The following is a 27,522-nucleotide window of genomic DNA, read 5'->3' as shown; positions in this document are numbered from 1 at the left end:
TCAGCAGCGGGTGCCAGCTTTGCTTTCTCACTCCAAAATCATCCAGAAAAAATCGAGGTTGGACTGACTCTGAGGCTGGAGCCGACTCTACAGAGGATTCAGTGTGCGTGTGCCCAAGGATGCAAAAGGCCCTCCTGCCGTCCTGGCGCGTGAGCCTTGGCTGATGCCCGGGCTGTGAAAAGACCCGGCTGCTGTCGACAATGAGCGCGGCTTCCGCAGCCGGCAGAACCTCCGCGAGCGAGCCGGGAACAGGGCGCCCTGAGCATGGATGCTCTTTATCCTTCTCCAACGTCAAAGGCTGCACTGAGCATGGCCCTCAAAACCCTCCAGGCCACAAGGCCGGGCGGCTGTTCCTTCCAGCCAGGAGACTGCGGGTCGCACGCCCTGCACCCCTGAGTGAGGACCCTCTGCACACGGCCTAATGAAGGAGCCATCAGAAGCCGCCAGGCGGGGCCCCGGACCCATTCACTCGCATCTGGAAGTCGCTGCTGACCTCAGGCTGCAGCAACACAGGGGCCCCGGGTCAACCCCCCTCGTGTGCTGTGTCCGCAGAGCACCGGGGCTGACTGCCTGCAGGCGTGGAGGTGCGGCTGCAGTGAGACACGGCACCAAGGACACAATCAAATGTGTCGTGGGTCAACGGCGCCCCGCAAAGGCAGGCGCCGACGTCCTGACCCCTGAGCGTGATCCGTTTGGAAATGGGGCCTCTGCTGACAGAATCAAGTTAAGATGAGGTGGTGCTGGAGGAGGTGGCCCCGGCGAGGACTGTGTCCTCACAGCAGGGGGACCCTGGACACAGTGGCAGGTGCACCGTGAGGCCGTGAGGCGGGCAGAGCTGGGGATGGCTCCTACAAGGTGGAGTGCCAAGAGAGCCAGCAAGCCCGAGGCTAGGGGGAGCCTGGGGCCGAGCACCCGCAGCTCCCAGAGGAAGCTGCCCACACCTTCTCCGTGGGCTTCCAGCCTCAGGAGTGGGAAAGCCCGCAGGTGCTCGGTTCGGGTGGCCCAGGACCTGACAAACAGCAACAGCAGCAGCACATCTCCCTGCGGCCAGCTGGTCAAGCGCCCAGCTCCTGGGCAGTCCCTAGGGAGCACTGCTGTCTCTTCACACCTGGATGGAAGCCCAGGAGACTCTCAGCAGTGGCCCTGCATCCACTCACCACCACTGATTATGCCCCATCACCAGCACCCTGGTCAGGCAAAGCCCAGCTTCAAGGACATCTGGCACAGGGGGTGACATTTGTAGAATGAATGAGTGAGTGCCAGGAGCCACAGAAGCAACGGAGAGCAAGCCACCCTGGTCACTATTTATAGTGGTGAAAGACACGTACTTAATTGTCTGGAGAAGTAAAAAGGAAAAGCAAACACCCAGACATGCTCCCAGGAACCAGAGGAAGGAGCTCCTGGCAGGGCAGGTACTGCTGCCTGTGGAGCCTGACCACCCGATGCACAGGGAACGTGAGTCAGGATGGAGATTCCTGGTGGAAGGCTCCTGATGGTGGTGATGATGGCGACGGTGGCAATGATAGTGGTGATGTTGGTGATGGTGATGATGATACTGATGCTGGTGGTATCGGTGATGATGGTGGTGGTGGTGATGGTGGTGGTGGTGATGGTGATGGTGGTGGTGGTGATGGTGATGGTGGTGGTGGTGGTGGTGGTGGTGGTGATGGTGGTGGTGATGGTGGTGGTGATGGTGACAGTGACAGTGATGGTGGTGACAGTGAGAGTGATGGTGATGAGGACGGTGATGATCATGACAACGGTGGTAGTGATGGTGACAACAAAATGACAAATGAAACAATGACCATGACAGTGACACTTATCATTTAATTGGAAGGAGCTCTGCAACAGTGCGTAGGACGGTGCCTGTAAGGAAGCAGACGCACAAAAGCTGAGCGGACCAGAACACCAGCACTTAGGTCATCACAGGGGACTGGACACCAGCCACCAAGTGAGTAACTCAAGACTTATTGGCCCACTGGTGACACCCAAGCCTAAATCCTGTGCCACCCTGAACCCCATCTCCTGTGCCCAGTGTGGGCACCAGGACCATGCTTGCTCCTGAGGCCGGAGGGGCTCCTGCCCCTGCCGCCCTGCACCACCTGCCAGTCAGGCTGCCCTGCAGCCTCTGGAGCAGGAGTCCTGTTCTCATGCCTCCGCTCGATGGCCACCCTTCCTCATCTGCTACCCAGCAGCCCCTGCACTAGGCTCACCTGTGTCCCCTGCATCCAGTCACCTTCTCTGTCACTGTACCACTGCGCCTTCTTGTCCTGAAGGCGCCAGCCTTCGTGACCCAGGGACACAGAGAAAGGCTGACCTTGACCTCCTTTGGGGCCATGTCCTGCCTGCAGTTGCTCCTCCTGACTCTCACCCTGCCACACACACAAACAAAATGCACACACAGAAACAGCACCTACAGAGAGACACACAACCACACGGAAGTATCCACAAACACACCCAGAAACCAACACATACTCCACACAAAACACGCAACTACAAACACAACACGTGTCCACAAGCCGGAAGCCAACAGTACACAGCCTCCACAGGAAACACGCAGGCATACAGGCACACACACTCTAGCCACCGTCTCACCGCTGGTGCTAAGTGCAGTATGAGAGGCCCTGGGCTCTGTGCCTCCAGCCGACTGCCCCATCCACTCGCCTGCTGGCGAAGGCTGCTCCTACTCCCCCGGCCAGGCCCTCTCCTGGGCCTCCCACAGGACTAGCTGAGCACTGAGCACCCTTGCTGGGCCCACAGGCCGAGCCCCCAGGCTCCCGTCACAGGGCTCCTCCACTAGGAGGCAGCACCATGCTGGATTTTGCCTGGGAAGGTTCCTCCGTGCCTCCTCTTGACAGCAGCAGTGAGGTTCCCTGGCCCACCACACCGCCAGTGTGGTCCCGTGTGAGGTCAGAACACCTGCGAGAGACGCCACGAAACCTCCAGGACCCCGCCCGGCTCCTCACTGCCCTCGGTGGGCAGGGCACACGCCCAAGGCCCGGGTGGTGGCTGGGGTGTTGCGGGGCCGCACGGCTGAGGGGAAGTGGGTCTTTGGCTGACAGCTGCCCGGCCAGGGAAGCTCTTGGGATTCCTGCAGGGCGGCTCAGTTCTCGATCCCCCAGAGGCGCGCCCAAGGGGCCGCACCCACACCGGTAGAACTCCAGGCTTCTCCAGACATACCTCTCCCCTGCTCTCTCCCTCTGGAGCCCATTCCAGCTGCTCCTGGTCCAGCCTGAGCCGCCCAGGGACAAGGTGACCTGTCCTTCGCATTGCCATACTCAAATTGGCCAATGCCTCTGGCATTGAATGGCACTGGATGGACATTCCTAAGAGAGAACATGGTGCAGGTTGGGGGTGACCCAGGGGTAGAGAAAGGTCCAAACTCACTACACTGGGGGTGTGGGGCCACCCCTGAAGGAAGCAGTGCATGTACACCGGCCCGTCAGCAATGCTTATGGTCAAGGTCAAATGCAGCATGAAGGGAATACAGGAAGCTCACGCTCACACTTGGCCAGCGCAGCTTGGGAGGTTCCACAAGACGTGAATGGAAGCTGAGAACACCAGACACCCGAAGTTGCAGGCATGGGGCACAGACAGAGGTGGCTGCCTCCCTGGAGCTCAGGCCCCAAAGGGCCCCAGCCTGGGCATGGCTCCCCTGCTCGGCAAAGCCAAGGACTCACAGGGCACTGATGCCAAAGGGATAGGCCCGCAGGTCTTGCAGCTCTGTGTCCTGCTCGGGCCACCCTAACAAAGCGCCACAGCCGGGGCTTCAGCAACAGACACGCTGCCCCACAGCCTGGGGGCTGGGAGTGTGGGACCAAGGTGCAGCGGGCTGGCTCCTCCAGAGGCCTCACCTGGCACCTCCTCCCTGCGTGTTCATATGGGCCTTCGTGTGTCTGTGACCTGACCACTCCTCGTATGAGGACCCCAGGCAGACCGAACTCACTGTAATAACCTCCAATTACCTCTCAAAAGATCTCACCTCGAACAGTCGTGTGCTGAGGTCCCTGGGTGAGGACGTCGACATGCCCGCAGCAACGTATGACCAAGCCGCTGAGGCCACGTGTCCACGGTGGGGCACGGCAGAGCACACAAGCAATTCACGTGGATGAAGGCGGGTCACAGCCCCTGCGGCTTCAGGCCTGCACCCACCGTGCAGAGAGCGCCAGGCGGCGGCCGCGGCGGGACAAGCTGCTCTGATTTGCAGCTGCAAGGCTGGACTATGTCAAGGCGAGTTAAATTGCCTTCCAAGTGTGTGTGGGGCCCTGTGTGACGGGGATGAGGACCACGGTTACTTTCTAAGGCAGCACTGAAGGCGAGGGGTGTGCAGACGGAGCCTGGAAGAACCCTGAATACGACGCCGTGCAGAACCCGTCTTACTGCAGAGGGCGGTCAGCGGCGGCCATCGCCAGCACCAGGCCAGAGGTGCACGCTCTCAGGCCCCCGGCCCTGCTGCCTCTGCTAGATCATGGTCCCCGGGTGAGGCCAAAACCACCCGCTCTTGACTTCCACCCGAGGAGCCCAGCAGAAGCCAAAAGGACAAGGGGAAGGAGCCTGGGGGAGCCCCTGCCGCACAGTCCCTGGCAGGAACGCAGTGCCAGTCACAGAGTGCCCAGAGCACCCTGGGCAGGGCCTGTGCCCCTGATGGGAGAAAGCAGACCTGAGCACCGAGCAGCACGGGAACCTCGGCCGCCACGGTTGAAGTCGGCGTGGTTTCTTCCCGCAGCGTTTCCGAGGAGCCGCAAGCCCGGCGGGAGCTGCACAGAGGGACGTTCTGCACAGAGGGACGTTCTGCCGGGCACAGGCACAGGGCTGCCACCCGCACAGCCTCGCACCTCTGAACGCAGCCCACACCAGGGCCACACCACATGGCAATCAAGACATCTGCGAGCACAACTATCCTCGTGAAATGCTGTTGCTGCGGACCCAGTCCCGCCCAGCCAGCGCCACCCGGACGGCAAACACCACCGGCTGTAGACTAAGGGGAAGCTGCGTCCTCCTCTCAGAAGGGCAGCTGGCAGAGGACGCCCAGGCCCAGGAGCCAGGCTGTCTGCGTGTGAACGCTAGCCAAGGAAGACCTGGCTGTGGCTCACTGTTGCCACAGAAGAGCATTTCAAAGGGTTCAGTCCAAAGAGCAGCCACTCGGGGCTGTGGCGAGGTGGCAGCAGACGGCTTCTCCTGGGGGTGGCCACGGGGCCGTGTCTTCAACCACTGTTGTCAACGTGAGACTAAGCAGAGTGCTGCTCAGGACCCAGCAGGGCTTCCTGGGATCTCAGGCAGGACCACGGCAAAGCACAGGGTCAGAGACTGGCCCCAGGTGAGCTTAACAAACCTGTGACGGGTGGGAGTGGCAGGCGCCAGGGGGAGGGCCACCGAATGGTCCTGACAGCAAACCCAGAGCACACCGAGAGAGCAGCGTCAACGGCCTGCGTCTCCTGGAGGCGGAGTCGCACCCACATCCAAGAGGAACCCCAAACCCCACCCCGTTCCCAGCACCCCGCTGCGTGGGAGGCGCGGGATGAAGGGGACGGAAGGCCAAGCTCGAGCGCCTCAGCGCTCTCCCCGGCACACGGCAGGCTGACGGAGCCCCTGCCAAGAACAGGGATCCAGGAACGACGGCCAAGAGGCCAGAGGAGGCGCACAGGCACGAGGCTGCTGCTGTCCCCAGCCGGCTGTGCCCAGCGCAGAGCGGCGGGGATGTCCCAGCGCCGGGCAAAGACGCTGGGAAAAGCCTTGCCCTTGGAATTAATGTGGCAAAGTAAATACTGATGGCTCAGAGCCCTGGGAGGGCCACTCGGTGGTTCTTGCCACCTGAGCCAGCAGCATGGCCTCGGGCCACCGTGCTCTACCGCCGCGTGGGCTTCACGAGGCTTTCGTAAGGAAGCAGTCATTCTAGCCAGAGCCACTTTCCCCAGCGTCTCCTTCTCAAAGAGATTTAGGAGGGAATTAACCGCGAGCCCGAGCAGAAGACCTGGAGGCCCGGGCCGCCCTCCCGGGGACAGCGTCCACCCGCCACCTAGCAGAGGCATGGCAGAGGATCCCAACAAGGCCAGGCAGGTGAACTCGCCTTCTGGTGTTTTAGAGATGACACACATGAAAACAGTCCCTCTCGGCCTCTGGGGAGCGTGTCCGCCAGAGGAACGGCCATGGCGGGAGAAGCCTCGCCTTTCCTCCCGCCTCTCGCTGCGGCTCCCAGAGCCCCGCCTCACACCATTGAAGACTCACCGACTTCCTGATTAAAGCTGCAAAGTGTGAACCCTGCACTGAAGCACAGCGAGGCGGACCAGCACGGCAGCGTCAGAGGAGGCGAAGGGCGGTTGGGGCCGGGGGCTCGCTGGCTTGAGTAGCCAAATAATGAACCATAAAGAAAAGCAGTCTCCATGCCTTTCCTCCTCCCAAGGGAGATCCAAGTGTGTCCTACAAGGGGCGTGGCAGGGCCACTCCTCATACAGACCAAAGAGCCTGACCACATGTTTCTGTAATGCAAAGGGCAGAGGCCCAAGCAGGTGGACAGGGGAAGGATGGACCAATGAAGATGAATAGAGGGATAGAAGGATGTATGAATGGCAGGGGATGACCAATGAAGATGAATAGAGGGATAGAAGGATGGATGAATGGATGGATGGACAAATAGATGGCTAGATGTGTGGGTGAATGAATGGTTGGATAGGTGAATGGACGGATGGATAGGTGGATGGTTGGAGAGGTGGATGAATAGATGAATGGTAGATGGATAAGTGGATGCATGGATGAATGGATGGATGGGTGGATAGGTCGACGGGCGAGTGGATGGATGGATAGATGGGTGGACAGGTGGATGGATGGATGAGGAGGTGGAGGGATAGGAGGAGGATGCATGAGTAGTGGGTAGATATATGATGGCTGACTGATGGGTGACTACTATCAATAAAGCTCAATCTCAAAATACAATGCCAAGTGAAAAAGGCAAGTCCCACAAGCTCTGCCCGGTACACCAGTGTGCGCTAATGCAAGGCTACGTGGTGATAACCACACATGTGAAGAGATGAGAGGCAAGGCATTCACTGAAGTCCCGATGGTGTTCGCCTCCAAGGGGAAGGGACTGGGAATGGGGACGAGGAAGCTTCGACCTTATCCATGTTTCCTCTCGGCATCACGAATGACACAATGTTCACAACGGTCAACTGTGTCTGATAGGTACCCCGGTGTTTATGATCTTGATGTTCCTGTATTTTTCATCTTACACGTATTAAAAACAGAGTGGGCTGTGAAGAGCCGAGGCTTTCCTGCGCCCTCTGAGGGCTGCCCTGTTGGATGGGCATGGGCCATGGACTCCACCTCTGAATGCAGACCAGCATCCCTGTCACCACTTTAGCTGATCCTGCTGGAGGACTTTCTTTAGGGCAGAAAATTTGCTCAAACGAGGTCAAGTACAAGTCCTTCTGATTAAGTCTTTAGTCCCACTTGAATGTCCCACTGGCTGACAAGTGAGCAGGAGGGGTCCCCTGCGGGGCAGGTGATCCGAAGTCAGTGTGGAGCAGATGCACAGGACGGACGTGTCCTAAAACAGTGTTTTACATCTCTGCGCTGACCCGGCCACTGGATGACAAGGGAGGCTGCTTTGTGACAGCATTTAAGCAGTCAAGGGACATGTTGGCCTCCGGCACAGATGTGAGAGGACAGGCTTGTGTGCAAAAGGGAGATGTTAATCTAGAGAGCGCGGCTCCAAGTCTCCGTCCACACAAGAACAACTCACTACATGGAGCCAGACGGGAAAAGCTGCAGGCAGACCCAAGGATTGGGGCCGCTCATGGTGCTGGCTTCCCACGGTGGGGCTGGGGGGAGAAGCCACTCTAAGAGTGACCGGGGTGATGGCCCACTTATTTGTGAATTTACTAAAGCCCATTGAACTATGCACTTCCCAAGGGTGACTGTCCGCTACGGGAATTATACTGCATTTTTTTTTTTTAAAGAAAACTTCTTTTTGGTCTTGTGCTGAGAAACTGCAAAGACACAGGCAACAAGCTCAAAACTCACCGATACAAGTCCTGGACAAGGAGCCCACACTCCCGCGTGGCTCACCTTGCCCACCTCACCGTCAGGAATCTGCCCACAGCTCCACCTCTCCTGCCACCCGGTCCCGGTGGCCATTCCCCTGCTTCTTGCCCCCTACCCGCCCCTGCTCCTCCCAATGTCCCCACAGAGAAGCTAAGACCACCCCCCACACATCCAAGGAGTTACGAGCTCTGAACCTAATAGAGGGTTCCACCGAGCCAGGCCATCACGCCACGGGGCACCCCACAGAGGGAGGGTGGCGTTTACTGCCTGCAGGTGTCCCCGTGCAAGGACGAGCAATCACACAGAGAGGGAGAGGGACGCTGACCACGCGGTCCCCCAGCGCCCACTGTGAAGCCCCAAAGGGGGAGCGGTGCACAGCAAGGGTGCCACCAAGGCTGCAGAGACTGCGGCTGGGGGACCACATGCTCCCACGCAGGACACGCCACGGAACGGCTGCCCAAGCACTTGGCCGAGGCGCGCGGGTGGCCCAGCACCGTGGACTCAGAGACAGAATGAGGGTCAGGCTGAACCCCTTCTGGAGGCCGAGGAGCAAGAGGAGGGAACGGGGGGTGACACAGGCTCCCACGGCACACGAGCCACCGTCGGCAGGAGGAAGGAGACCTGGGGGGCTGGGGAGGGCACTGCGGAGGCCAAGCACAGGGGCCATACTCTGCTGCTGCAGCTGGGTCAGAGAAGGTCCCCAGAGCTCCTGAGGACACAACTGGCCATTAGTGGGAAAAACACAGGGTCAGCTGGATGTAGCTCCTGCTCAACCACAGAAGGGAAGGAGCTAGGAGAGGTGTCACCATATGACCAGGACAGGAAGCGGGTCCACAGCTGTCAGGCTGGAAACAGGAGGGAGGACTGACCCCTGGACATAGGCGTGAGGGACTCTTCCTGAGGGACAGACAGAAGGGCTCCAGGCCTGGGCATGAGGTGGCACGGCTCGGCAAATTTACAGCTGTGTGTGCTTTACGTGTGTTTTGGGGTAACCGCTGGCTGAGAGCAGGCCAGGCGGGGGAGGCCCAGGCAGTGCCGCACAACTCCAGCTTGGGCTCTGCTGTCCACAGAGAAGGTTCCAGGAGGAACGGAGTGTGGCCCTCCCCTGAGAGGCACCCTGCAGAGAGCGGGCGGCCACAGAGGTCCTGGGCCTCCTGCCTGCAGGACGACCCAGGAGGTCATCCCTGGGCAGCACAGTGGGAGACTGGCAGAAGGTAGCAGGATCCAGGGGGCGGAGCGGGGCCCGCAGCAGGAACCTGGCCCAGGGCACGAGCTCCCTGCTGGGCTGGAGCCCTCCTGCTCTTGCCCGCCCAGCACTGAGTCACTGGCTTCCTTGGCAACCCAGGACCAAACTCCTGCCTGGGACCCCTGCTCAGAACAGGCCTCCACGGTCGCCCATGTTGCCCATTTTCCAGAAGCACGGAATTCATGAACTCCGTCCCTCTCCCAAAATCTTTAGTTCTCTACTCCCAAGGGGCCAAGATCCCAAATCAGATCCCAACCAGGCAGCGTTCATGTAGAGCTTTCAAGACCACAGACCATCGGTGAGCCACCTTCCTGCTCCGCCCTCCTCTGAGGGGTCAGCCGTCGAGCCCTGGTTCTCGGCTACTGGATGGGGACATGGGCCCAAACACTGCCAAGATGGGGGTCCTCCTAACGCTCAAAAGCACAGGAACTGAGTGTGAAAAGCGGCCGAATGATTATGTGCCTGAGACAAAAACGGCAAGAGTGGACGAAGAGCCCGAGGAGGCGCAGGGACCGTCCTGCTCTGGGAGCCCCGGTTGGAGCCTCTGACAAGCACAAGGTCAAGGCCGCCTGGGAGTCAACATGTGGCGCGCTCCACTCAGAAGCGTGTGATGGCCTAGGGGTGTCTCCCAGCCGGGGCGGGTGGGACAGGCAGGGCCAGCGGGCGGGAGAGGAGAGTGCCCCAGGTGTGGCGAACCCAGGGCTGCTGCTCTGGCAAGGAATGGGGGCGGGAGGCCGGAGGCGGGAGGCTGGACGGCAGCGGGAGGCCTGACTGCAGAGCCGCCGGAAGGCTGTTTGCTAAACGCGGTGTCAGCCCCACGTGCGTTTACTGAGTGCTGAAGCACTCCTGAACGCCAAGGGGAGACCTCGCTTCCCAGCATGGGCAGCCGGTCCTGGCCCCTGCACCGCGCGCCCGTGGTGGTGGGATGGATGCCCGGCCGGTAGGAGGGAGGCTGCTGGAGCTGGAAGCCCTCGAGGACCCAGGGGTGCCAACCACGTTGGGCTGCTTCTGCCATCTCCAGGACGGGCCTTCAGCACAGCCTCGGCCCTCACTGTCCTCCGGAAGAGCGCACTCGATGGGCATTGATTTGGGCACCTGCCACTTCTCTGTGGAGGCCAAGTGCATTGGCAGCACCAGTGCACCATGTATCTGGAATGACCCAGAAATGCACACGTCCTGTGCCTGAGGCCACCTGCCACACCACGTGGGTCTGGACCACATCCCGTGGGGGTCCACACCAGGGCAGTGCAGGGACAGCCCGGCAGCTCCTCCAGACTCTATCACCCAGCCGGCCAGCACTGGGTCCCAGGGACAAACCTGCTGGCAGCTCCACTCAGCTCCTCTGGGCAGGAGTCCAGAAACTGTTCCATGTCCCCAGCTAGACAGAGGACTCAGCCCACAAGGGACTGCATGCGAGAACAATGTCCGCTTTGTTGCTGAGAACTCACGCCCGTGGGATTTCTGGTCTCAGCCTCCAGGGGCTTTGTTTGTCTTGAACAAAGTGAAGAGACGTGGTCTTCAGAAAATTCCAGAAGCGATTATGCCCCTGAGTGGAGACTGACCCTCGGAGGCCCTCCCTCCACAAAGCGTCCTTGTACTTCCAGGCCCAAGAGCAGGTGTCACCAGCAGCCACTCTCGACAGTGCCCAGGGCCCCTGGTGCAGGCAGACAAGACCTGCCAGAAAAATAAGCCCTACCTGTGCCTTGGTGGGGGTCGCCCTCCAGGAAGGGTCCACGCAGGCCGGGAAGGCGACTCTGGTTTCTCGGGTGGTGGTGCTGTGGCTGCCGCTGCCCACGCTCCAGCGAGCTCTGAGACCCTTCCAGCCCCAGAGCCTCGTCCTGGCTGCGATGGAGCATCTCACCCAGCGGTGGAGATGATGGGCTGCCTCTGAGGGCGGCAACAGGCTCACCCTGTGCCCACCATGGGGTTGAGCACCCTTCTTCCAAACGTGTGGGAGCAGAGGTGTTTCCAATTCTGGGTTTCAGGGTTTGGGATATCTGCAGGTGCATAACACGGTCCCTCGGGATGAAGCCGAGTCTGGAGCTACTTACTGTTACGCGTCTCTTACGGACTCCACCTGAGGTGGGCTCACACAATCTCTCATAATTCCGTGCATGAAACGAAGCTTCGTGGTGTGGAGTCTTCTCTGTGCGGCATCATGCCAGGGGTCAGACTTTGCAGCATTTCAGATTCTGGATCTTAGGATTTTGCAGCATTAAAGATTCTGGACCTTTGGAGCTGGACTTGTCCAGGGCTAGACATCCAGCCCATGCCGGCTCGCTTCCAGAGTGGGGTCTGCCGCCACCCGACTGACCTCGCCACTCGACCTTCAGGGCCTTGCCCCAAAGCACAGGATGAATGGTGGGGGAGGGAATGGTCTCCACCCAGAGGGCCCCCCATGCGGCGCTGCCACCAGGGACACCAGTGCAGGCACAGCACCACCAGGCAGTGGGCGGGCGCGTCAAACGCAAGCTTCCAGGCCTTTCCTCCAGCAGGTTTCCAGCCCCAGGCCTAGAGTCCCAGAGGCTCCGCCTCTCACTGGCTCTGGGGTCTGAGGATCTTCCTGCCTTCTGCAAACTCAGGTGCCTGGTGAACCTCCCTCGTGACTGAAAGGGAGCAGAGGGCTGCGCTGTCTCTTCACCCAGCTGTGCGTACGCGCTGAAGCAGCTACCAGGTGGCCCGGTGCTGCATCCACTGGAACATTCGACACTGGCCTTCCCTCTCTGTGCTCAACGAAGATGCTCAGGAACAGCAGCGACCTCAAGGCTGCCGAAGGACCACACCGAACATTCCCCGCAGACCTCGACGTGGTGTGTACCCCACGGCCGACGTCCAGGTGGCTGTGCGTGCGCCCCAGCACAGCGGCAGAGCGCTGGGCCCAGCATGGGCGCTGTGGGGCCGCCTGGGCGAGGCAGGGCCCTCACTGCCATCTGCACCCTCCCCAGCAGCCGCCCCCTTCCCTAGCGCCTTGGCGACCCAATTCAGACCCATGGCTCAATCCCCGCAGCCTTCCAAGGACGGTCAAACCCACAGGGGCCCAGGGGTCTCCTCCACTGCAGGCAGAGGCCGAGAAGTGCCCCCTCCAGGGGCCAAGAAGGTCAAGACCAAGTGACCCAAAACAGGAAAGCACCCCAAGAGTGAGACGTGGGCACCTGGCAAGGCCAGAGATCTCCCTCTCAGGCTGTCCCCAGCAGAAGGCAGGCCATAGCAGGGAAGCGCCCCTCACCCTCACGGGCCGTCCCCCGCCCTCCTTGGCTGGGAGGACCCGGGACATCCAGGGGCCCCATGGGCCTGGTGTCCTCGCAGACCTTCTGCCGGGGCTCCCTGCTGGGGGATGCAGCAAGGGTGGGTCCCCCTCCCTGAGAGTGGAACGCGACCCGCACCATCAGGGCGTTTAGGACAACTGGAAGAGGAAGGAGCCCGGCCTCTAGGAAGAGGCCTTCCATCTTAAAAGCTCCGCAGACAGGCAGGCAGACAGGCAGACAGGCAGACAGACAGGCAGGCAGACAGACAGGCAGACAGACAGACAGACAGGCAGACAGACAGACAGGCAGACAGGCAGGCAGGCAGACAGGCAGACAGACAGGCAGGCAGACAGGCAGACAGGCACACAGGTAGACAGATAGGCAGACAGGCAGACAGGCAGACAGGCACACAGGCAGATGGGCAGACAGACAGGCAGACAGATAGGCAGACAGGCAGACAGGCAGACGGGCAGACGGGCAGATGGGCAGACAGACAGACAGGCAGACGGGCAGACAGGCAGACAGACAGACAGGCAGACAGGCAGACAGGCAGACAGGCAGACAGACAGACGGGCAAACAAGCAGACAGGCAGACGGGCAGACAGGCAGACGGGCAGACAGGCAGGACAGCAAGCCCAGTAAGGGGGCCTCCCGGAGACCTCGGGGCTAGGGAAATTACAGGACAGGAAACCTGCGAATGGACAGAAACCTGAAAGAACGACGTGAGGCAGGAGAAGTGCAGGGTGATGGAAGAGATGGCAAGTTGGAACGAAGTGGCAGAGAGGAGTAGGAACTTCAGGAACAGGGGGACCAGCAGCCACATCCGGCACAGGAAGGAGCAGGAGAACCCATGAGCACCCGGATGGTGTCGGCGAGGGATGATGGGGGAGCAGCAGGAGCACGTCACCACTCTGCACAGAGGAGGCCCTGGTTGTAACCCAGCAGCCAGAGATGCAGGGAAACCTCCTCAAAAGGCAGGCTGGACTGGCTCTGCAGGACACAGGCAGCCACGAGCACGCTCACCCGTGTCCAGTCACCAAGCCGCATCTTCAGAAATGCAGGCCAAGAAAATGTCCCAGGGGACAGAAAGAGAAATCAGCTCCTCCAAAGCAAGGGTATGCAAGACAGCAGATGGAGGTTGCTGAGGTGCACAGATGTGACCAGGGACGTGACCAGCCCAGGGGAGCACGAGGACACGTCTTCATGGCTGCACGTCCCTCCCCTGAGGGACTCACACTGCCAAGCTTTTGCCATCACAGACTGATGAGCACAGTGCAGAAAAGTCCAGTGGCCCTGTCAGGTGTCCCAGGTCGGGGACCAGGTGAAGCTGGGCCTTCGGGCCTCCTCGGCTAACCAACGTCCTCCTTGGGGACAGTGCACAGCGTCCACACTCCCATGTTCTTTGTGGGGACCTTGCCATTGAGACTGAGCCTCCAGTGCAGTGCTGAGGCACCGGGTGTGCCCGGGCCTGGGAGGGCTGTGGCAGGCAGGCAGGGAGAACGTGCCACAGGGAGAACGTGTGTCTCAGTGAGGCGTGAGTCACAGCGCTGTGGCCGTGAGGTCTGCGTTCAGGGCCGACACTGCACCTTCAGTACAGCGACGTCACAGAGCCCGAGGTACCTTGCAGCACAGGAGCCCCGTGGAGAACAGGAACCTGCTAGGTGCTCACTGAGCAGGCATCGCCCACGGGAGCCCTTCCTCCAAAGCAGACACAGCGCTCAGCAACGAGCTCCACCCCGTTCAGACGCGAACTCAAAGCAGGAACTGCAGAGAGGGAAGACGCGTGCCCTGGCTGGAAACCAGCGACTCCAGGGCAAGCGGGGTGGACGGCGACCACCTGCAGGAGTCGGCAGGCAGGGAGGCAGGGGGCGGGGGGCTCGTGTGCACACTGCTAGCTGCTCCACACCAAGGCTTCCGGCTCTGCCTTCCTGGGTCCAGAGCTGACCTACATGTCCAGCCTCCTTGGCAGCCAGGCACAGCATGTGACGTCCTCCACAGTTCCCGCTCCTACCTTCCTCATCGTCCCAACAGCTGCAGAGGGGACCCATGGAGGTTCCAGAGCTCCAGGGAATGGGAGCCTGGGTCCCTGAATGTCTGCCTGGATCAGAAGGTCCCACCTCTTCCCCGGCCAACCCTAGTGACCAGAGAGAGCGGAATATGCATGTGTCAGGTGCTGAGGTTGCTGTCTGCTAACAGCACCCAGCTAGCCAGCCCCGGGTGACCCAGGGGAAGAGGAGAGCTGAGACAGAGGACGAGAGCAGACTCCTGCCCTCTAGTGTGTCCCACTCATTCTTTACAGATGTCCCTAGACATGGACTGTCTTAAGGCAGAACATGACCAGCATTTCCTTCCCTGTCTCCTTCTCTCTTTAAGTTCAAATAAATGTCGTTAATGATGTGGGTTTGTAAGTAGCATGTGCGTGTGGTCCTGGGAAAGATGCTCACCAAGAGCTGAGGGTGACGGCCACAGCTGGGCTGGCATTTGTACCCTCTGCCTGCAGTCATCCCCTTATCCATGGGGATGTGTTCCAAGACCCCAGTGGGTGGGGGCCCGGCACTGCAGAGTACCAAACTGTGCGTGCCAAGTGTTCCCATCACATGTGATAAGGGTTCATTTATAAATGAGGGACAGTAAGAGAGAAGCAGCAATGGCCAGTAATAACAGAAAACTCACAGCAATATACGGAAATAAAAATCGCCTAGAACTTACAAATCATTTATTTTGGAGTTTTCCGTATAGTATTTTCAGATCACAGTTGATTAGACTACAGGAAATGAGACCACAGATAAGCGGGGGCCACCGTACAGGAATGACCTGCATCAGTGTCCCTAAGAGGGGACATGGAAGAGGAGAGAGCACCCCGCACCACACTCCCGAGCCACAGAGTGCTCCCAGTGAGGCAGGGCTGGCAGCACTGTGGGTCAGCTTGGGGCAGCAGGTCACCGGGGCTTCCTGAGGGGAGGTACCTGGCTGACCTCATTCTCGGGACAGCGAGGGCTCTACAGCAGCCCCGGCCCAGTGAGCGCCTCCCCGAGAGCAGTCCCCTGGGAGGTGGAGCGGCTCTCCTCTGGCCCTCGCTCCGACCCGGCCACCAGAGCCCCTGCACAGCCCTGGATGCCAGAGCCTGGACGTGCACAGGGGAGGAGGAGCCCATGACTCCTCTGACCCCAGAGCACAGGCCTTCCATCTTGGCCAGGCAGAAGTCCAGGTCCTTCCAGGTCAGAGGGAGGCGGCAGAGGGCAGGGCCGCCACCTCCAAGGCCGGCTGTGCCATCCGACTACACCCAGCCACGGCTGCCACTGACCAGCCTCTAGTACGGAGGCCCCTCTAGCACCTCAGATCCACAGTGACCGTGGGACGCAGAGACCCCTCCAGGAAGCACAGAGGAGGCAAGGGGGCCTCCAGCGGACAGCCCACGCCCCTGCCCCACCTGGTGTTCCCTAGAGGACAGTGGTAGGAGCCCACACGGGCATGTGCATCCACTCTGTCCTGCACCAAGTCCCAAGGCTGCCTGAGACAGTTCCTGCCAGTCAAGCGAGAGGGGACACTCCGAGGACTTGTACCCAGCACACATGCTGGATCCAGGCAGTGAAGCTGCTTCTCCCTGAGCAGCAAAAGACCCTGTTCACAGAAAGCCCTGAGGAAGGTGGGGACCCTACCCCTGCAGGTGGCCAGACAGTGGCACAGCGGCCACCAGATCTGGAGAAACCAGCGAATTCTCACCAACGCGGTGGCTGCTGTAGCTGGCCAGGTCTGGGACCCGTGGCCTCTGAAGACGCGCCTCTCCCTGGTCACCTGCCCGCTGCCTGCCCCAATGCTGCTGGCCACTCGGGGCTCGGGCAGTGGGACTCCAGCCCTGCTCCACGTGTCCCCACCCCAGCGCACACCTGGCCTGACCAACCCCCTCCCAGGCACTGTCCAGGGTCCACTGCACCCCTTCAGCCACCGTGCCCCTGTAAGGGGAACCCCTCATGTGCTTCAGGGCTGGGCCCAGCAGAACCCTCCCGGGGCGTCCCTGCTCCTGCCATTCATCCCCGACATCCGTCCTCCTCCGTGGGTGCTGGGAGCAGATCCCTTTCTGCAAGTGCAACATGGGCCGATCGGGAAGAAGCGCACAGTACCCGAGAAGCAGCACGAGGCGGAACAGACCACTTTCTGTCCAGTAAGGGCACCCGGCCTGCGCCCTCAGCCAAGTCAGACACAGTGAGGGCGAAATCTGGACCTCTCTATGGTCTGCAGAGGCTGGCACCAACCTCGGAACTCACCCCTGACCACAGATCTCACCCCTGCCCTCAGATCTCACCCGACCTCAGATCTCACCCGACCTCAGATCTCAGCCCCAACCTCAGATCCCAGTCCTGACCTCGGAGTTCAGCCTGACCTGGGATCTCACCCTGACCTTGGACCTCACCCTGACCTCGGAGTTCAGTCTGACCTTGGATCTCACCCGACCTCAGATCTCAGCCCCAACCTCAGATCCCAGTCCGGACCTCGGAGTTCACCCTGACCTTGAACCTCACCCTGGCCTTGGACCTCAGCCTGACCTTGGACCTCAGCCTGACGGCCCCAGCTCCGGTTCACCACACTCCAGCAGCCAGCCCTCCTGCCTGGGTCCCTGGTGTCCACAGAGACCACCACCCCGCCACCCTCCCAGGTGGCCCACCCCCCTAGCTATCACCTGGTCGGTGCGGGCATTCCCTCCCCATGCCCAGAACAGTCCCTGGCTCCCGCAGACGCTCCCACAGCTGCTTAGGTCAGCACGCCCAGGCGCCCTCACCTGGACATCCGTAAGTGGGACGCAGCACCCACAGCAGGCCTGGGAGCGCCCCCCTGAGCCTGTGGGGCGCCTCGCAGCAATCAGCCCTCTGGGGGGAGCAGGTGGGTGGGGCCTGGGGGGCTTGGCTCTGCCCTGGGGCACCTGCAACCTCGTGGGAGACCCCACCAGACATGCAGAGGAGGGAGGGACCAGGGAGCAGGGAATCATGCCAGCTCCCCTGGCCCCTGCCCAAGCACCAGGAACCCACCTCCAGGGGAGGCAACGCCCCCCAAGGGCCACAGACACCAGGAAGCAGCTACAGGGACCAATGACAGGGGTGGCCAGCATGGGGAAGCAGCTGCCCACGGGCCACAGGGTAACAGCACAGGGAAGGATGTGGGGCCCAGGGCTGGTGGACAACGGCCCGGCCAAGGTCAATGCCAGGAAGAGAGGGGACTCAGATGGGGCCAATCTCCCAGAAGCAGGGAGCTGGGGGCTCGGATGTGGGGGTCCACGCATGTGAAGCATGAGAAGCCAGGCCTGGACAGAGACCTGCCCCTGGGTGCTGGGGACCCTGCTGCTAACGCCACGGCTGATCCCTCTGCAGGACTGCCACCTGCCCGCGGCCCGTGCGTACAGGCTCGCCTCTGGCCAGCACACTGGGACCGGCCATCTGCTGTGGCCTGAATCTGGTGTGCCTGCCTCTGGGGGTTGCTGGTGGAAAGTTGATCCTCACTGTGAGAAACGGACAGGGCGGAAACTTAATCTGACCATGGCTTCAGAGCTGGGGCCTTCGGGTGGGGTGATCAGCACTAGATAAGGCTACTGGGGTGAAGCTGATCAGCTCCTAGTGGCCTTATGAGTTCAGGGAGAGACCAGACAGACACACGCTACCTGCTTCCTCCATGCAGTGTCCCATATTGCCTGGGGACTCTGCCCACAGAGAGGCTGTAACCAGAAGAGGCCCTTGACCTTGAACTCTCCGATCCATAAGACAAAATAAGCCTCTTTTCTTTATAAAGTAGTCTGCCTCGGGAACTTCATTATAGTAACGCTGGATGGACTAATAACACCATGCGGTGACTGAGGCAGGAACAGGTGACAGTGTGACATGGAGGGAGTTGCTGGGGTGGAGGAAGCACCTTGCCTGTGGTTGTTGGCCCTGAGGGTCCAGGTGGACCAGAGATACCTTTGCCCTTCAAGCCACATGGATGCTGCCCAGATGTGGACAGCAGGTGGACACGGGCTCACCGTCTGCTGCAGATCCTGGATGACCACACGGATCACCAGCGTGTTGCCCTGGTTGTCCGCCATCGTCGCCCCACCCGGCTTCTCCGCCGTGGCCCGGATGGTGTCGTAGACGGTCTCTTCTTTGGAGCTGTCTGACTCTGAGCCCATGGAGTAGTCGGAGAAGCTCTGGGCCATCTCGTCCTCGCTGGACGTCGGGCTCCGCGGCATGGCTGCCGGGTCTCTGGCAGGGACAAGGAAAACAAGAAATGGAAACGTGAAAATTAAAGAAGACCCAGGGGCTCTGGAGACGGGCCCTCAAGGAGCGCGGGCTCAGCTCCGGGTCTGCAGGTGAGACCACAGCAAGGGCTGCCGGTGCGTCCACGTGAAGACCCCTCAGCGGCAAGAACTCGGCCCACCCCCTGCCCGGGCAGAGGCGCAGCAGCTGGGCCAGACCCTGGCTCCAGCCTGAGGCTGCAAAACCCGGCGAGAAGAAGCCCCAGCCAGCTGGCGAGGACGGGTTTGCGACGCTGCACCAGGGGCCACGGGCAGCGTGAAACTTCCCATGTGAGGGAAACGGCTGCCTTTGGTGTCTTTGAGGACAGAGCCACGGGAGAGGAAGAAAAGCAGGTGTCGGGTCAGAAGAGCAGGAGTCCTCCCTGTGATAGCCCCTGCTTCAGACGCAGTGAGAGGAACCAGTAAAATTAGCACAGGAAGACCGCCGGTCTCAGCAAGGCCACAGTCCAGGGCAGGCACAAAGCCGGTCCTGAGCGGCTGGAGCAGGGAGGCTTGGCCCGGGGCTGGGGCAGCGGGGGCGCCCTCCCTGGCCTCAAGGGCAGTGATCGCTCCCGGCAAAGATCCAGGCCAGGCTGGCCTCAGCTGCCTTGGACCAGGGGTCTCGGCAAGCGTGGAGGACAGACCCTGGGCGTAGTCGCTTGTGACCATGACACCCTCCATCCTGGGGTTCAGAAAGAATTGAATAAGCGCTGGCTTGAACCAGGGGTGCTGGGGGCTGGGGGAGGGCATGCCAAGCCGACCCAGCAATTCCACCTCTGCAATTCCACAAACTCTAGGAAGAGGGTCATGAGGAAGGATGCACAGAACCCAGCTGTCCTAGGAAAATGGGGACACATCGCCCTGATCATTCGGGGTGGCCGGACCGAGCCATGATCTCTTCAGCCCACAGGCCCCACAGTGAGTGTGAATGAACCTGCACTACTTGTGGGTGACCCCAAAACGTGATCTGATCCAAAGGGAAGGAACCTGCCGAGCGATTCAGAAACCCTAGAAGCGGCTCTGGAGGAAGGCCAGGGAGACGCAGCACTTCCTAGACGCAGCATGTGGCACCACACAGAGGCCAGGCCTGAACGCGGAGGCCTCCCTGGGAGGGCCCCACGGGCAGGCTTGCAGCCTCCGGCCTCATTCCTCTCTTGAGCTTAGAGAACAAAATGCCACCTGTAGATGAAGCCGGGGGCGCGGATGTTCGCTGTGCTATCGTCACGGTTTTCTTCCCCTGGGCTGGGAGCACTTAGGAGCGCGCGGCAGACACAGCACCCTGAAAGCACTCTGCCATTAGAACAGGCGGAGCCCAAAGCAACTGAGAAGCAGCAACACCAGAAGCGTGCTCTGCCCTCCCCGCTCTTGCCCAAAAGCAGGACACGCGCTGACGAGGGCCCTCCTTTCTACTGGGGGCAGAGGTTCGTCTCCAGTGGGAGACGGCACCAAGGAACCCGCACAGCACACAGCCCGGGCTGCTCCACGTTGGGCCCCAGGCGCCTGCCCCCACAGTCTGCCACCCTGGGGGCTCAGTCCTTCCGCTCATCTGGTTGCTTCTCTAAGCACTCACTGCTCTTTTGTTGAGATGCCACCTAAGCCGGAGTCATACCCAGGTACGCTCTGAGTCACTCCTCCCTGAGGCTTCTCCCGGTGTGCGCTACAGGGTAACAACATGGCCTCCCGGAATTTCTTGTCAGCCCAATTCACAGAGCACCAGGCAGAGGACCTATGGGGTGGTAGGAAAAAGCTTTTCCTCCACTGCAGAAGGATGGAGGGAGGGAGGGAGGGAAGAAGGAAGGCAGGCAGGCAGGCAGGTAGGAAGGAGGGTGGGTGGGTGCATGGGTGGGTGTGTGGAGGGATGATAGATACGTGGATAGATGAAAGGATGGTTAGGAGGATGGATGAATGGGTGGAGGGATGGACGGTGAGTGGGTGAGTGGATGGACTGGTGGGTGGATGGATGGATAGATGGATGGATGGATGGACTGGTGAGTGGGTAAGTGGATGGACTGGTGAGTAGGTAAGTGGATGGATGGACTGGTGGATGGATGGATGGATGGATTGGTAAGTGGGTAAGTGGACGGATGGACTGGTGGATGGATGGATGGATGGACTGATGAGTGGATAAGTGGATGGATGGACTAGTGGATGGATGGATGGATGGATTGGTGAGTGGGTACGTGGATGGATGGACTGGTGAGTGGGTAAGTGGATGGATAGACTGGTGGATGGATGGATGGATGGACTGATGAGTGGATAAGTGGATGGATGGACTAGTGGATGGATGGATGGATGGATTGGTGAGTGGGTACGTGGATGGATGGACTGGTGGATGGATTGGATGGGCTGGTGGATGGATGGATGGATGGACTGGTGAGTAGATAAGTGGATGGATGGACTGGTGGATGGATGGATGGATGGACTGGTGAGTGGGTGAGTAGATGGATGAACTGGTAATAGATGGGTGGGTAGATGAACAGGTGAGTAGATGGATGTGTAAGTGGAAGGGAGGGACAAGAAGAACAACTAACAAACATTGCAATTTGAGATGTCTGCTGTGAATTGGTCACACTGGTGGGACATGGGACTAACAATGGCAGGGAGGTGGGCTAAAGTCGACCGTGCGCCATTCTACTTTCGGTAAGTTAAGGTGTCTCTCCCACGTGCCAGCAAGGCACTGGGCCTCCAGGGACGGAGGCCACTGTCATCGCAGCAGTGCTCCTATGCACAGCATGGGCACCACGGTCCACAGTTCACAGAGACCGTGACCCGCCAGGGCTCCTTCCTCCCCACAACCCTCAGGCCAGCAGAGGACGGCACCTGCAATCCGCACACGGGTGCCAGTGGGCACAGGCTTCCTGGCTGCAGCCCTGCAGCCATACTCTCTCGCCCAACACCAGCGCTCTGCCTTCCCTGGGGACCCGTGGAAATACTGCCCATCTGTGTGGGCACCGCACAGCGCACCAGGACTACACAGCAGAGACAAAGGGCCTGTGCACGTTCCTCGCACTCTGGTCCCTAGAGCAGGAGAGGGCTTCAGAAAACACTGAACTTGGGTTTCCACATGAGATTTGGATTTCAGGCTCTGACGATCACAGATGTGGCCACCCCAGGCCCTCCGTGCCCACTGGCAATTTCCTGCTGTGGCTGCCTGTTGAAGATCAGGAGCCACGTGGTACCCAAGGGGTCACTGCCCTCCCCTATCCAGGTGCCCACAGCTTGCTGTGGACCAGCCCACCTGGTGGATCCAGGCCCTGGCAGGTGTCTATGGCTTCGGTCCCTGCTCGTGTTTCATGACCAGGGGGCCCTGGGAATGCTCGGGGAAGTCCAGGGAGAACGGGAAAGCCGAGCCCCATCCCAATTTACTTGCACTTCATGGGGGAAAGCAACCCCCGGGGGGTGGTTCCCAGCTCAGCCTGTCACTCCGGCTAAGCCAGCTGCAGAGCCACACGGAGAAGCAGGCCCGGGTGCTTTTCCATGCCAGGCTCCCGGGCACCTCCCAGGCCCACGCAGACACAGCAGTCCATGCAGCCTGCGAAGGACCCTCTCCAGCAAGGCAGCTCCCCACCTGCAGGGGTCATAAGATGGTGACCAGGGTAGGGTACTGAGGCCAGGGGGGTCTGGGGTCAAGAGATGGAGGCCAGGGGTCAGATTTGAGGCTGAAACATGACAGCTATCAATGCCGGAAAGTCATTGATTTTTAAGGCTGTTTGCAGACCACCACGTGTCCAGAACTGGAAGCATGGGCCCCTGGCTGGTGACCCAGGGTGGACATGCAGTCCATACTGTGAGGTGTGCATACCCCCAGGGGCTTCTTCTCGGAATAGGGGTGCGGCCTGGCTTTGGCAGGTTAACACCACGGCCTGACCACAGAACGCATCTAGAGCCGAGGCAGGGACAGCAGAAAGAGGGCTCTAGGCACTGCCCTCCAGCTGACCCTGCACAGGCCCAGCACCAGTCCCTCGAGCTGGCCTTAGGACATGGTCACGCACAGGCAGGCCAGACACCTGACCACCAGGAGGGTCCTGGCCCTAACGGAGGGCTGGATGGTCCTGGCCAACAGCTCACCCCTGAGACGGGGCCTGGACAACGCTAATGATTAACTCCTGAGTAGGGCTGCAGGTAGGACAGAGGGCGGCCAGTTGTGTCTGCATTTCAGATAAGCAGCAAATGAATGTGGCGCTCAGTGTGCCCCACGTGACCGTGCAGGAAAGGGGCACGGGCACACCCACCAAGAACGCCACCTGACGTTCAGACAGAACCGGCAGGCCCGCATTTCACCCCGCATCCCCGTGGGGGAGGGAAGGTAAATACAGGTTCTCTGACCCCTCAACCAGGCTGCAAGGGAGGCTCCTGGGAAGTCAGGCTCAGGACAGAAGAGGGAAGCCCTATAGCACCGGGCACCCCTTGGGGCAACGCACCAGCTGTAAAACCCCAGCTGGGTGAAGTTCAAGGGCTCAGTAGGTGCCTCTTGCATCAGCCCTGCTGGAGTGACTATTAATAAGGAAAAAAGAAAATAACCACAGTGAAGCAAACTCCACAAAGACTCGGTGTTTTGCTGCTAAATTGCTGCAGAGAACATAAAATCTCCAATGGCCCATTTGTCCCCAGTGCCCCCAGTGGACAAGGGCTGGGTTTCCCCAGCGCGCACGCTTCAGCCATCACGGAAATATAAAAGCTGCCTTGGGACAGAAGACACATAATAAAGACACAAACAAGCACCTCTCAGCCCAGGCCGCTGGGCCTTTGCAGATCACCTGCAGAAGGCGGGGGTTGTCGTGTGAATTCTGCCTACAGCACTTGAAGGGTTGATTCAGAGGAACCTCAAACAGACCAGGAAGCCGGATTCTGTGACTACCCGCTTATTTTTTGCATTCAAATGGATCCATTTGCTCATCCCGGACACAGTGAGACCCTCCCCGTGCTGCCCCGGGGTTTTATTTAGACATCTAAAGTCAGGTGAAGGTCAGAGCTGCCAGCCACTGGGCGAACCTGCAGAACTGGAGTGGACCCTGGAGGAGTCGAGGGGCCGCCATGTTTGGAAACGGCCCTCCCTGGGGAGCTGGGGGAAGACAGCCTGACAGTGAGCTCGAGGGTATGGAGGGGTGGGACTCAGGGGAGAGGCCGCTCCAGAGCCCAGCAGGTGGACAGCTAGCCCTGGAAACTAAGGGGCAGGCCTGTGATTGTGGCACCTGCCTTTCTCCTGCCTGCACCCCCACAACACGTCCACGGGCGTGGGGCCCTAGCCCAGGGGCTGGGCCACTCAGGAAGTTCCAGCATATGCGGGTGGGCTAGCCCACTCAGGCTCCCAGCCATGAGAGGGACACCAGTCCCCAGCTCCCAAGGCAAAGTGGGTTGGGGGATCCACAGGAGGAGGAGGGGTCCAGGATGCGGTCCCACATCCTCTTCCAGGCAGTCTCGCCTAAAAGCTGCCCCACCCACAGTGCCCGCTACCCGTCAGTCTCCTGAGAGAAGCAGCCCAGCCCATCTGCCCCACGTCGGAGCTATGTCCTCACCACCGGGCTCCCAGCCTCCAGAGTGATATGAGCCCCCATTGTGGGTCGAGCCGAGTCCCCCCTCAAATGCATTTCTGGGAGCCGAACCCCAGCCCGTGACTACCTGGGGCAAGCGTTTTAAAAAGTAATCATGGCAAACGGAGGCGACATGAGGAGGCACTAATCCTACATGCAGTCGTCCATAAAGACCATGAATTCGGACACAGAGAGACACCTGACGCCTGCACCACAGGGGACCACCACCAGAGGGACAGCGACAAGGTCCCCTTGCAAGATGAAGCTGCCAGAGAAGGTGCTGTGCTGTGCATCCGCTGAACACCCATGGCCTGGGCACCTACGTCACGGGCTTACGGGAGGCTGGCAACTGGAATCACGGGGAAAGAGAAGAAAGACAGCCCTGTCATTCCACCGGCTCAGCTCCAGTCGCACTGCAGACCTGGGGGTGAGAGGCAAAGCCACGACCCCAGGAGAAGACAGAGGAGATGCCTGCACACACGGCCCCCCGGCAGGCCTCGGGCTCGGCAGGTCCCACGGGTGGCTGCGTAACAAGGGGCCAGTCGCGGAGGATAAAGCAGCAGCAAGCACGCAGACGCCGCCTCCCACCCTCCCGAGGTCCAGCCTGGCTCCCTGGGAGCTTCCGGGAGCGGAGCTCAGAGATGTTGACGGTTCTGTGGGACGCGGCAGGGGGAGACCCCAAGAGGCCTGCAGCAGGATGGCGGGGCGTGGAAAATCGGGGAGCCCCACAACACCAAGGAAGGGACTCCGCGTGCAAACAGCAGAGGACATCGCCATCCACTGCGGAGGACACCTGAAGGGCTGGTCACCACAGGAAACTCGCCCGAAGGCAGCAGGAACACAGGCCACGCACACTCGGGGATGGACTGCAGGCCAGGAGGCCAGCGGAGCGCAGAGGCAGGCGGTGCTGAGAGCTGTCACCTCCCTGTGTGCCCGGTCCTCAGAGCATCACCACTAGGAGCAAATCATGCTGCCCACCTCCAAAATCCACAGGCAAAGCCCTGACCCCACGTGAGTGCACTCAGAGATGGGCCTTTTGAAGGGTGGGTCCTTCCAACAGGCCTGTGTCCCTGCGAGAAAAGGCACGGGGGAGTACGGACCAGGGAGCAGCAGCACCCCAGGAAAGGCTTTGCCAGCACCTTGGCCTCAGACTTCCAGGCTCCAGAACTGTGAGAACGGGTCCTGTGCTGAAGCCACCCGTTGGTGGTACTTTGTTACAGCAGCCCAAGCTGACTCATACACTCGCCTCCCAGAGTCACGCACTGAATACCACAGGGCTTACGGGAGCAGCTGGTTGGAGCGAAACCATTCAACCCTGGGCCATTTTGTTCCCCAAATTCCCGCTGGGCTATGTTGGCCCTGGTCCTGACCCTAAAATCACCATGTATTTCAGCAGCTGAACTGCTGAGGTGTGCTCTCCCCCAAGATGGTGGCTCCCAGGGACACCAGATCCCTCAGTATTGAAAACTGAATTTACAGATGGCCTAGTGTAAAGAGTTTGCTTTTAGATGCAGGTGGAAATGCCTTTGCAACCTCATCAGAGGCTAGGCTGGGAGCCCACAGGGAAGTAGAGGTCACCCACTCAAGGCCTCTCCATGCAATCAGCCACTGCCTCCAGGGCCTGACGAGGCTGCTGCACCTTCCCAACCGCAGTGGCCAGAGCTAGTCTAGCTCTCTGCGTCTGGGAGCCGGGCACATCCCACAGTAAGGTCACAGAGTTCTGAGACCTTGATGGAGTGGAGAAGACGGGGACCTGACCAGAGGCCAAGACACAGGCTTCACCAAAATGCTGGGAAATTCGACACAAGTGTTGGGGCCCCCAATGGTGGTGGTCAACGCCCTCAAAAGCTGGCCTCAAGGCTGGGCATGGTGGCAGGCCTGGAACAGTGACCCTGGAGGCTGAGTTGGAGGATGGCAAGTTCAAAGCCAGCCTCAGCAACTCAGTGAGGCCCTAAGCAACCTAGGGAGACCATGTCTCAAAATTTAAAAAAATAAATTAAAAAGGGCTGGGGGTGTAGCCCAGTGGTTAAGCGCAATTGGGTTCAATCTCTAGTTACAAAAAATAAATAAAAGCTGGCCTCAGACGTGTCGGCAGGGTGACACTCAAAGGGAGGCCACATGGAGTCTGAAGGAAGCCTCCCAGGCCTCGCGGGAGTGCAGCCGACTGTGTGGGTGGGGTGGGCAGCCCCGCCTGCCATCTCCCGTAATAACGGTATTTAAGCCAGAGATGGGTTTGTTAATTCCTATTATTCTGGTGGTTGTGGCAACAGGCTATCCTTTTTGCAACCTGAGTGTCAATTTTCTGGCCTTGTTTTCTTTAGAAAGTCTGTTGACGAAGCCCCTTTCAGTCTGGAAGTTGAAAACATCCGAGCTACCCCCACGGTGTCCCACAGGCCCCCTTGGGTGACCCCGGGCCACCAGCCTCCAGGGCGACAGCTTCCTAGGAGACTAGCCACCTTCACCAGTCGCCTGCCCAGGCAGGATGAAGCAGTGCCCACGCCCCAGGGCAACTCTCACTTCTGCAGGACCTGGTCACCCCAACAGCCGCCCAGCCAGCACACGACCCCTCCTGGCTCCCGCGCACTCCATCGGCCCAGCCCCACCGCCCGCCTGAACCGCCTGCCCTTGAGTTTAGGCCCCAGGAGGCTGCCTGGGATCTGGGCATCCCTCACCTCAGATGCCCACAGTGACCCCGGCTCGGCAGGGCGAGAACCAATGACCTCTGACCCTTGGGTGTCCTCCCACACGCCCACCGCTGGGGACCCAGGCCAGGCCAGGGGCAGGGGCAAGGTCCATGAGCCCCTCTGTGAGGAGCCGCACGGATGCTGGGGTCATCCACGTCCTAGGACACCCCCACCCCAAGGGGCGACTGGTTCCGCGTGGCAGCCTTTCCAAAGAGCAAGAGCGCGATGGACTGCCCTTCGGCACCGTGGGCACCCCCAGCACTTCAGGCATGATTTCTTCCCGCACTTTCCGAAAGAGTCACTGTGGACCACAGGGGCCTGAGGCATCTGGGAACCGTTTGACAATAGTGTTAAAAGGTAAACTGAGGCACAGCATAAGCTTTAAAGAGTGTATTTGTGCAAACAGCAACCCACGGATCAGGAAGCACCGAACTGCAGGAGGTTTGGGCTCGGCAGGGAAGGGAAGGGAAGGGAAGGGAAGGGAAGGAAAGGCCCAGGGCGGGTGCAGAGGAGGCAAAGA

At 60.2% G+C, this 27,522-nt stretch overlaps 1 protein-coding gene across 1 annotated transcript in view; it reads right to left on the bottom strand.

The window, feature by feature from the left end:
* Shank2 (SH3 and multiple ankyrin repeat domains 2) overlaps window positions 1-27,522 on the bottom strand; it is a 422,358-nt gene that overhangs the window by 350,564 nt on the left and 44,272 nt on the right. Inside the window, 1 exon segment of the mRNA XM_047516941.1 lies at window positions 18,536-18,755. Coding sequence (XP_047372897.1) covers window positions 18,536-18,742 — 207 coding nt within the window. The 5' untranslated portion in view covers window positions 18,743-18,755.

Source organism: Sciurus carolinensis, chromosome 11, assembly GCF_902686445.1.
Source record: "Sciurus carolinensis chromosome 11, mSciCar1.2, whole genome shotgun sequence".
Lineage (NCBI taxonomy): Eukaryota > Metazoa > Chordata > Mammalia > Rodentia > Sciuridae > Sciurus > Sciurus carolinensis.
Note: the sequence above shows the minus strand (reverse complement) of the source record. Positions and strands in the feature narration are given on the sequence as shown.